At 41.7% G+C, this 11825-nt stretch overlaps 1 protein-coding gene across 2 annotated transcripts; it reads left to right on the top strand.

Moving 5' to 3' along the window:
- The first annotated feature begins 2887 nt into the window (after positions 1–2887).
- LOC311059292 (keratin, type II cytoskeletal 8-like) lies at positions 2888–10521 on the top strand. Of its 2 annotated transcripts, none has more exons than XM_084077079.1 (11): positions 2888–3221; positions 4181–4389; positions 4955–5015; positions 5643–5738; positions 6553–6717; positions 6938–7063; positions 7201–7421; positions 8358–8398; positions 8676–8721; positions 9081–9110; positions 9526–10521. In XM_084077079.1, exons 1-10 carry the CDS (start codon positions 2970–2972, stop codon positions 9097–9099), a joined length of 1236 nt encoding a protein of 411 aa, XP_083933205.1. In that variant the 5' UTR covers positions 2888–2969; the 3' UTR covers positions 9100–9110; positions 9526–10521. The 2 variants fall into 2 exon arrangements, with proteins under 2 accessions (XP_083933205.1, XP_083933204.1); XM_084077078.1 differs by having other exon boundaries at positions 8676–8717.
- Positions 10522–11825: the final 1304 nt, after the last annotated feature.

Genomic DNA, 11825 nt, shown 5'->3' on the forward strand with positions numbered 1-11825 from the left:
ATGCCGGCGTGGTAGATGTTCTCCTTCGACTCCATCTCCCGGGTCTTGGATGTGATGGTGCAGGCGTGTGGGCTTAGCCGACTCCCATTCCCGCTTCCAGGAAGTTGCTAGCCATGCCCTTGTAGACAGGTCCTCAGGGATGGAACCAAGCATCTCTTGTGCCGTCCTGTTGTAGGGGTGACGGGACTTGAGTCTGCTTGGAGGCGCTGCCTTAGTTGTTGTTTCGTGCAGGATATGCCAGTTATGTTCTTGGGATTTCCTTGCAAGTGCGAGGGTAGCGGCCTCTCGTCGGAGGCCGGCTGGCGCAATTCCCGCTAGGACTGGCAGGTAGGACACGGGGTGGGCTTCAAGCAGCCAGTTATGATCTGAAAGGCATTGTTGATGAAGCTGGAGCACTGCCAGACCTTGGTGGTCGACCGTCGGGATGGATACTCGTCCTGGCGTGGACTTGCATCCCCCAGACCTTTTACGCCTTGGTCTGCCAGCTTGACCATGATCGGGTGGCGACATTGGTTTCACAAGCTGGTCTCTCACCATCTCTCGTTACTTGCAGGAGAGACCATGTGAAGGTGAAGGTCTTCTCCCCCCTATGCCTTTTAAATCCTTACAGCTTGCTGAAAAACTCATGTTGCTATAGCTAAAATCTAAAATGACCGGATTAAATGGGTTAAGTAAAAGTAGCGATACCACAATCTAAAACATACTTATCATGCAAGTAAAAGTCCCAGATTCAACATTTTACTTAAAAGTAATGGCATCAAAATATAGGCTACTCAATGTAAAAGTACTCATTATGCAGAATTCATTTGTCAAAATCTTTAGAAAATAGCCAACCTACAAGCTCGTTGTGAGCTTGTAGATCGGCTATTTTCGAATAGATAATGAAGTATGACCTAGGCCTTAATTGGTTCATGTATGTTAATAATAATCTAAATCCACCAAATAACTTGTAACTAAAGGTTTCAAATAATTGCGATAGAGAAAATAATAATATTTGCAAAATGGACATAGTTACTCATGTAAAGTAAAAGTTCTTCAAAAGTGTACTTAAGTAGAGTACTTGACTAAATGTACCACTGCATATGGACCAACACCGTGTTTTGCCTCTTTATAACATTAGCCTTTATTGTCCCGTTTATAGTTTGGGGAGTATAGTCACAGTTTCAAGAACATAAAAATTATATAGGAGAATGAATGTATGTACCGTAGGCATTTCCTTTAACCACCCTATCCACAAGTTTCTGAGAGAGTGGGGAACATTATGTGTGAATTATGGGCAACACTTCCTTTTGTCAGTCATTCAGTTCATTTCAATTTAATTTGAGTGATCCTTGTCAGTAAGCAATAAAGTGGGAACACAAACTGACAGAAATCAAAAAGCCATAATATAGTCTGCTTACTTACCCTATAAGATCTCCCTCCACACAGCTGATTCTAATGAATGGTCAATGCTTATTATCAAGCGCTGAAGTCACTTAAAAAGCACCATTTAATCTCCATGCAGGTGTCACAGCAGCAAACAGCAGCCAGTCAGAATGAAAACACAGAGCTAGGGCTAGGCTACTGCTAAGAGCAAGAGCCATTGATCATTCATTTGAATCAGCTGTGTGGAGGGAGATGTTGTAGGGAAAGTAGGCAGGCTGACTATTGACTGTCATGGATCACTCAAATGAATTGAATGACTGATAAGACAACAGAAAGTGATGTCCATACTTATGGAACACTGGAAACTCTGGGCCCCCCATGGTTCTATACATGGTAGACGCATTGTGACCCTAGATGGGCTATTTTTGCTGAATGTTTGCCTGTTATGATGTGAATATATAGGGACGCTAGGGTTCATGTGGTTACGTTTCTAGCAATTCACACAGTAAAATCTTCAGTGTTAACTTAATTCATCTGTTTATAACTCTCTCAGAGAGTGTACAAATGTAACCATATGGACCCCTAAGGATCTATTTGGTACAATCAGAGTTAAATTAATGTTGAGGATTTTACTGTAACCAGACAGACTGAGTGATGAGCGAGTGATGTAGAATTCAATCTATGTTGGTTACATCAATGTATCCCAAAATGGGATTGAATCTGTCATTTTTTTTAAAGGCAGACTGATAGCTTTCTGTGTGTGTACTCACACTTCCCCCCTCCCCTCTCTGACAGGTATCAAAATGATTTCCATCTTTGATGCATTAATTGATTATAGAGAGCTAATGAGTTTGACACTTTTTTGGCCCAATCAATCAACTCAGTGCACAACCCCTTTGAAGTTCAAAGGGATCAATTAAGAGCTCCCTCCGCCCCCCCCACAGACTTTTCAGTCCCTGCAAGGGATGAATGTCAACATAAACAGTGGAACAAAACCAAAATAAACAGCCAGAGGGATGTCTTTCTGCAGGACAACACACCAGCATAATTATATAGTGGCTGATAGAGGGAAAGAATGCTAAATAAAGATATAAATACATGTAATATATATATATATATATATATTTTCTAATTTAGGCTCAAAGTTACCTAGTCTGCCTTTAATGTTTCCTACAAAAAATATATATATTATTTGTTTTAAGCCATTTTGAAAATAGTTAGCTAATATGTAGATTGGCTATTTTCACTGTTTTTGAAATAGGGCTTAAGTGGTTTTGGGAAACACCTGTGGCTAACTACCTTGGTTCTATTCAAGGAGGCAGGATTCCTGGCCCGCGGCAGGAATGCAACCTGTTTGTATAGCGATGGGTAGCTGGGGGCCAGACAGGGACCCGGGGAGGGTGGTATGTGACACACCGACTGGTTCCTCCACATTGGTGAGCCAAATAACTTCACTATCAAGCCACACCCTGTGTTGTGCGTATAAAAAAGGCTACCTCGCTCTGGCATGACACACAGGACACCTCTCACCGACACGCTAATCCTCTCTCCACACCAACAGGGACTCCTTCTCCACCACCACACACCACGACCACCCACCAACCATGAGTATGAGGAACCAACGCAGCGGCCTGTACAGGGCAGGGGGGTTCAGTAGCACGTCTCTGGGGTCCTATAACAGGACCAAGACCAGCTTTGGACCCCACCTGGGGGGTCCCATCACTCCTGTAACGTTCAACAAGAGCCTACTGGCGCCGCTCAACTTGGGCATTGACCCCACCGTCCAAGCTGTCCGCACCGGCGAGAAGGACCAGATCAAGGGCCTCAACAACCGCTTTGTGTCCTTAATCGATCAGGTAAGAGGCCTGTTCTGTTCCACCGATATTATCACAAGTTGAGAAAGTTTAATGTCTGACAGTGCGACATGACATTGCTTCATGTCATGTCATGTCATGTCCGGTGTTGTGACACGTCCTGTATTGTGATGTCCAATATTTAGATTTCCTCTATCTCTTTGGTTGATTGGATAAATGCCTGGCGATTTGTTTTATTTTGTCTTTAGATTTTATTATTGACATGTTCTTCTGTCTTTAAACTTTGTGACTGTGAAAGGTGCTCTACAAATAAAATGTATTTACTTACTTACTTAGGGGTCCAAATGGACTTCTACGGATCTGTAACTCTGAGAGTGTGCAATTACGGGTCCATTTGGTTCCATTTTGCACACTCTCAGAGTGAAATGAACACTGATAATACATTGTAGATTTGGGAGATAAATAATGGTATAAAATGGGTATTAAATCCGTGGCCTGATGCATATCAAACCGGGGGTCCTTGAAATGTAAAAGGTTGAGAATCACTGAACTAAACTAATACTGGAACCCCCAGTTTACACTGTAAGATCCTCAGTGTTCATTTAACTCAGAGAGTGTATGAAATTAACCATTTATTTGATCCCAAAGGGTCCCATTTTTTTCCATTCGTACGCTCTTGGAGTTACAGACCCTGTAAGGGTCCATTTGGACCGCTGGTGGTCCTCGGACCTGAAACAGTGATATATGACATAAATAAAGAGTATAGTAGTTAAAAGAGTATTTAACTGACATTACATTCTAAAAGCCAGAGGGTTTTAGTGCATCGTTTGTGCATCAATTTATGGTCAAGTACTCTGAATAGTAACACTGACAATCCAATCCATTGCAGTTATTCATAATGCAACATTCAGAATGCAACATTCAGAATCAAACATTTAAGTACAGTCAGTATCAAACACCTGTTAATGGTTTGTTGGTTTTGCTGGTTTGTGTTTTTCCAGGTGAGATTCGCGGAGCAGAAGAACAAGATGCTGGAGACCAAATGGAAGCTTCTGCAGGAGCAGACCACCGCCTCGTCCAATGTCGAGCCCATGATGAAGGCCTACATCTCCAACCTGCAGAGGAAGCTGGACATGATCATCAACGACAAGAGCAGGCTGGACCAGGAGAACCACAGCATGCACAGGAGCGTGGAGGACTTTAAGACAAAGTAAGACGTTAACCCATTGAAACCGGGAACGCATCTGTGTAACCACTTAAACCATTATACTTTGGCTAAAAATAGCAGATCGACAAGCTATGAGCTTGTAGATCTGCTATTTTTTGGGAACATTTTAAGACATTTTGCTTCTGGGGATTCTAAATCCTTTTTTTTTAAAACTTATGTTGCTATATATCAGTGGTTCTCAAACTTTTTCATGTCAAGGACCACCCAAAATGATATGTATTTGTCCGCAGACCCCATAGAAACGGTAGCCTTTCTCTTTCAGCAAGCTGAAAAAGAAGCCGTTGTTCTTAACATTGAATAAAACACACAAAAGAAGTTTGAAATCTCGTTTGAAATGCCTACCGATGATGTCACTGGTAGGTAGGTTCCTGAACTGTCCGCAGCCCTCGTCAGGGACACATTTCTGTGCCATCTTATAATGAGCATTAGTGAGGACATAATTATATAAAGATAGGTTTGAAATTGGCGTGTCGTGGTACTTTAAGAATTGTATGTTTGTGACGTTATGGTAACAGGTGTGTTTTGGTTTTCCTGTGTCTGGTTTCAGGTATGAGGATGAGATTCACAAGAGGAATGAAGCAGAGAATGAGTTTGTCGTTCTTAAAAAGGTACAAATCATTGTTATACAGTACTGGAAAGTGCAGTAGTTATTTACAGTAAATAACAGCAACACCACTTTCTTAACCTCAACAAGCAAACACATTTTCATTGAGAGGAAAGATTCAAATATCTGCATAGTGTACAAAAGAATATCTATTGGTTTGGATACATTTTTAGTTTTACATTCTCTGAGTTCAAATTAAAACTGGGTATTTTACTGTGTGTCGTTGCAATGTTTATCCATGGTTGTTAACCCATTGGTTCTCAAAGTGGGAGCCCCGGGGGTCCTTGGGGGGGGGTTCCAGAGGGTCCCCAGCTAAATTTGTTAATACAGCATCACAATCATTTTAACCACTTTAACCATATTTTATACCGTGGCTATTTAAAATATAGCTCAAATATAGCTCATAGCGCGGCACTGAGTGCCACGCTATGAGCTTTTAGATCTGCTAATTTTGAAAAATCGTGAACATTTTAAAGCAAACATTTGTAACTCAAATCTTTGCTTCTGGGGGTCCCTGGAACAAAATATTTTGAGATGGGGGTCCGCGGCCAAATACATATCATTTTGGGGGTCCTTGACATGATAAAAATTTGAGCACCACTGTATCTGATGAAATGGTGTCTTCATCTAGGATGTGGATGCTGGCTATCTGTCCAAGGTGGACCTGGAGGACAAGGTCAACAGTCTGGTGGAAGAGCTCAACTTCCTCAGGACACTCTATGATACGGTAAAGCGTCTACACACAATTCATCCTGTCGTTGATTCTAATAAAGTACAGTATACTTATCCACACCAACACCAACCCTAGCATCCCTATTCTGGGCATGTCATCTTAATAAGCAAACATTCAATTTTGAAAATAGCCGATCTAGCTAGTAGTTCAGTTATTTTCAGCCTTTTTTTTGGTGTAGAGGGAAAAGGGAGGGGGCCAAGCAGTGGTGGAAAAAGTAGTCACAGTTTTTTACTTATCAATACTGCAATGTAGACGAAAAGTACACAAGTATTGGTATCAAAATGTTCTTAAAGTACCAAAAGAATGTTTTCAAATGTAAAAGAAATATTACCATCTTTTGAAAATAGCAGATCTAAGCTCACAATGCGACGCATTGTGAGCTTGTAGATCGGCTAATTTCAAATGGCCGAAATGTATAGGGCTGAAGTGGGTAATGTATGTTTTGTAATAATAATCAAAATCTACAAAGTAATTAGTAACTAAAGTTTTCATATAATTGTAGTGGAGTAAAAGGACAATATTTTCCTCTGAGATGTAGTGGAGTTGAAGTAAAAGTACTGAAAATTGGAAATACTCCAGTAAAGTAAAAATACCATTTTTTTAAACTTAAGTACAGTACTTGAGTAAATGTACTTAATTACTTTACACCATTGGGGCCAAGTATATAGCCCGGGGGACCTCAGGTCAATGAAGTGTATATAAAGTTTTAAGGGTTCAAAATTATGCATTTGAGCTGACTGTTGCGATGCTTAAGCGTTTACCATCATGGTGTTTTTTTGTACTCATAACGTTGTTGGTTTTGCCACAGGAACTGAGGGAGCTGCAGGAGAGCCTGAAGGAGATGTCCGTGGTCGTCCAGATGGACAACTCCCGCGGTCTGAACATGGACCAGATCGTGTCCGAGGTCAGAGCCCAGTATGAGGAGATCGCTGCACGAAGCCGCACGGAGGCCGAGAGCTGGTACAAGGTCAAGGTGAGGAGAAGATCAGTGGTGGACATTTGTACATTTTACTCAAGTACTATACTGTACAATTTGCACAGTATTTCCAGTGAGAGAGGTTGTTTTATTTAACGCGTTGTGTTAAATAAAACGCGACACGTTTTATTTCCACTACATATTGCACACAAATCTCATCAGGTGTGTGTAGACTAGTAAATTAACCAACTAAACTTCTTCCACTCAATCCCACCAGTTTGACCAGATGGCCTCCACCACCGACCAGTACAACAGTGAGCTGAGTCAGACCAAGGGGCAGATCGTAGAGCTCAAACACCTGATCAGCCGTCTGCAGAACGAAATCCACAATGTGAAGGCTCAGGTGAGTACAGCACACACAACTGAATGACAGCGGTGGAAAGTAACTAAGTACAAGTACTTATTAATGTTTTTTTTTTAATCGATTAAATTGATTCTTTCGATTAACCGCTGCACCCCTATAATCTCCAATGTCCTCAGCGTATCAAGCTGGACGACCAGATCGCGGAGGCAGAGGCGACCGGCGCGAAGACGGTGAAGGACGCCGAGGGTCGCATCAGCGTCCTGAAGCAGGTCCTGCAGAGCGACAAGTACAACATGGCCGAACAGGTCAGAAACTACCAGGAGCTGATGAACGTCAAGCTGGCCCTGGACATCGAGATCTCCACCTACAGGAAACTCCTGGAGGGAGAGGAGGAGAGGTGAGTGCCTGGCCTGCCTGGGATTTAAATGGTTAACAATGTTCAGTGGACCACTGGTTCTCAACGTGGGGTCTGGGGACCCTCACGGGACCTTGATGGGGGTTTCCATGGGGGGTCCCCCAGCTAAATGATTGATAGTATAGGAACCAAATGGACCCTTAAGGATCTGTAACTCTGAGAGTGCGCTTACGAGTCATTTTGTACGCTTTCAGGCTTAAATTACCACGAAGGATTGGGGGCCCAGAGATAAAAATCGTATCACATGGGGGTGGTTTTGAAGTAATAACGGCGAACCTCACAAGATGGCGCCACCTTTCCACTGAACTCAATGGATGGGGGCTGCCATGTTGTGACAGCCAATGCAGTAAACAAAGAAGTTGAAAACGTGTACTCAAAACCGCAGGTGTCCTGCGTAGGAAAACCAAATACAGACCGCTCACACCAAATGGGAATCCCCTCATCTGCCCAGGGAGATGTTAGGCTTATGAGCTTTAGGCAGTGCTAGAAACATGCACTGTACGTGTGTGACAACATAGTCTCATATAGCCAGACTTCCAGAGAACTCCGCCTGGGCTTTCTGGGTTGGAGAGATCCGATCGCCTGGCTAAGACTAGTGACAACAAGACTTCTATTTTAACCAACAGTAGATGACATTTTGATCACATTTGAACCATTTGGGCGGCAGTAGCTCAGGGGGTAGAGCTGCCGCTTGGGAATCGGAAGGTGTCCTTGAGCAAGACACGGAACCACTAAACTGCTCCCTATGAGCAGGCTGGTGCCTTGCATGGTTTCCTTTGCCGTCGGTGTAGTGAATGGGTGAATGTAATGCACATTGTAAAGTGCTTCGGATAAAGGCACAATATAAATGCACCATTTACTTTTTTTCAATGCTGCTGGTTGTGAAATCTTACAGTGTGTCACCTCTGTCACTCACAGGATTGGACATCAGTCTATCATCAGCATTCACAACAACAGCGGTAAGCATTTTACACCTTCAAATGTACACAGCACACACGCAATAGTGTTTGAAGCTTACTGTATAAGACACTCATAAGCAGTGTGACGTGTTGTGAGCTTGCAGATCTGTTATTTTGTGACGTGTTGTGAGCTTGCAGATCTCTTATTTTCAGTGCATTGTGAGTGACACCAGCATACATCTATTAGTATAAATTAGGCTTTAGTCAACAGTTTTCAACGTGGGATCCAATGTTTGTAGATTAACCACTTATGCCCTATTTTGTTTCTTTCCTCCAGGCCTGTATTATGAACCTATATGCACGTATCCAGGACCAAGACGTACGTATTTAACAACTTTTCTTGTAAATGAATGCCTTACTTTGTCATACTAACTAACAGTTACAAAACAAAAAATGGGACATTCTGCATAATGAGTACTTTTACTTCTGGTACTTTAAGTACATTGTTATGCCAATACTTTTGTACTTTTACTCAAGTACATTTTGAATTTCGCACTTTCACTCTACGTTAAAGTATTGATACTTTTGCTTAAGTAAAAAATACGAGTACTTTTCCCACCACTGATTTTACCACTGTGGGTCTTTGTTTGCTGTGCCACTCCATTAGACAGGGTTTCCTAAACAGCAATGTGGGACCCTACGGAGATTTAATCAAAGTCTTCTTTTGTACTGTTCCCTCCAGACTCTGTGCTGAAGTTTGATGAACCACCAAGTACGTATTTTACAACTTTGGCGGGAAACTTATCTATTTTAACTTTTTGTGGCCCTGGTTCAGTGGTTTTCAACCAGTGGATCCCCGGACCCCACTTTGAGAACCACTGTTCTAAATCCCAAGAGTTTTCTGAAAAACGTATGTTGCTGTCTGTCTGTCTGTCTGTCTGTCTGTCTGTCTGTCTGTCTGTCTGTCTGTCTGTCTGTCTGTCTGTCTGTCTGTCTGTCTGTCTGTCTGTCTGTCTGTCTGTCTGTCTGTCTGTCTGTCTGTCTGTCTGTCTGTCTGTCTGTCTGTCTGTCTGTCTGTCTGTCTGTGTGTGTGTGTGTGTGTGTGTGTGTGTGTGTGCGTGCGTGCGTGCGTGTGTGTGTATATATAATAAACCTGATTTTAATGGGTTAAACTGCGTTTCCTGCAGGCTCCCCTGATGTGATGAAGACCCCAGTTCTCATCATGACCACCGAGACCCAGGACAGCACCATCAACTGGAACTGAAACTGAAACTACAGTACAGAAAAAGAAAATTGTAAAAGGAAGTATGGTTATCATTAACAGAGCCTGTTACTGTATTGTGCTCGTATCCCATACATACGAGTGTTATAGCCTACGCAGAGTTTACTAAACCCAACGTACCTGTGTATTCACTTATGCCTTACTTCATAATATTTGCCATATTTGGCATTTTGAATACTGACAAATGTTAACTCAGTTGCATGATCGTTTAAAATCTGTCCAATGTATAACTACGCATCCGAATGTTGCTTTTGTTGTTTTACATTCATTGTCATTTGTGAAAAGTCTTCATGTACTGTTAGGTACAGCCTTACTGTCTTTCCATTCACTGTACCAGTAGTGTAAACTAAAGTAACACTGCTCAAGTACTGTACTTGAGTAAATGGCAATGTTTACTCAGTACTTTTACTTATACTCCATTACATCTCAGAGGCAAATGTTAAATACTTTTACTCCACTACAATTATTTGAAAACTTTAGTTACTAGTTACTTTGTAGATTTAGAATATTATTACAAAACTTACATTAACCACTTCAGCCCTATACATTTCGGCCATTTGAAAATTGCCGATCTGCAAGCTCTTTTGACATTTTATACATTTGGAAACTTGTGAAATGGGACACTCTGCATAATGAGTAGTTTCTACTTTTGGTACTTTAAGTACATTTTGATACCAATACTTTTGTACTTTTACTCAAGTCATTTTTTTTATTCCGCACTTTTACTTGTAACAGAGTACTTCTACATTGCAGTATATCGATACTTTAACTTAAGTAAAACATTTTAGTACTTTTCCCACCACTGCTTCATGCTGTATACTGTTGTGAGTACTGTACAACATAAGGATGGTTTGGAGAACTATACTGCTCATGTAATAAAACTTGTATCTCAGAAATACAATGTGCCTGTGACTTTGTTTGCTAAATAATCATTTTAATTTAATGTATTCTTTTTTTTGTATACATAGTATAGCTATCAGTAAAATACATACATGAAAAGCTCTTTATTTCACAAAATAATGTATATATTGAAGGAGCCATTCTGTCTGTGATTGGCAGGCAATGACATAAGGGACACAGGTGCAACAGGCCAGTTAATGAATGGCATGGTATGGGCACGCTGGGGAGATTATACGTTTTTTTACCGTTCTTTATGCATTGACAAAACCTTGCTGTGATTCCCTGTTACATTAAATAAATGGGAACCTCACCTAACAGCAGCTTTTGGTTTGGACATTGAAACGTGTAAAAAAAACGGATTTCCCAGTGCCCAGCCGAGTGGCGAAATGTTTGTTTGAAATAGTCACTACAGGAATGTACGGAATAACAATATTAGTAGAAACTCCTGAGTCAAATGTTCATACTCACTCAGCCCTGCACCAATCACTGCACTCATTTGAAGACAGGGAGGCTCTATGCACAGCAGCCATATTGGAAAGAAATTGGGCCGCTTCTTTCTTCCTTCACAGGTGTTATCAATGATAATAATGAAGGCTCTGTTCCATTCTGGTCAAACAGAGTCAGGGTGCTGATATTGTGCATGTTGGCTCACTGGAAACACTCTGCTACACCAGTGGGTCTTAAAGTGTGGTCCAGGGACCCTCATGGTTCCTTGAGGGGGTTCCAAATGGTCCCTTACGGGTGTGTAACAGAGAATGTACAAATGGAACCCCATTTGTACACTCTCAGAGTTATGGGGGAAATTATAGGTTTGAGAACCACTGTGCCACACTAAATGGAACAGAGCCTTCATTAGAATCATTGGTAACACCTGTGGAGGAAGTAAGGAAGGGGCCCAATTTCTTTCCAATATGGCTGCTGTGCATAGAGCCTTCTACAAAAGACTCTGGTATTTAAAAACGGTGTATTAACAGGACGGAGGCGAAAACTGTGAAATCAGCTGGAGCAGTGTGGGCGTGGCATCAAGGCCACTGTGGCCTCAGGGCGTACCATTTTATTTGAGGGACAGAAGGACAAAGTGAGGGAGGGGCCACAGCAGCCATGGCCTTCATTGATTGATTGATTGATTGAAATACTTTATTAGTCAGAGATGCAAACAACATGACGGTACAGTAAGTAATCCGGGAACGCATCTGTGTCACTTTGGATTTCTTTGGCTATTCAAAAAAATATCAGATATACAAGCTCAAGAGCTTTTTTTTTTTTTAAAGCAGATCTACAAGCTCATAGCCCATCTTTTGGATA

The sequence above is a fragment of the Gymnoscopelus microlampas genome (genome assembly GCF_963454915.1).
Source record: "Gymnoscopelus microlampas genome assembly, chromosome: 13".
NCBI lineage: Eukaryota > Metazoa > Chordata > Actinopteri > Myctophiformes > Myctophidae > Gymnoscopelus > Gymnoscopelus microlampas.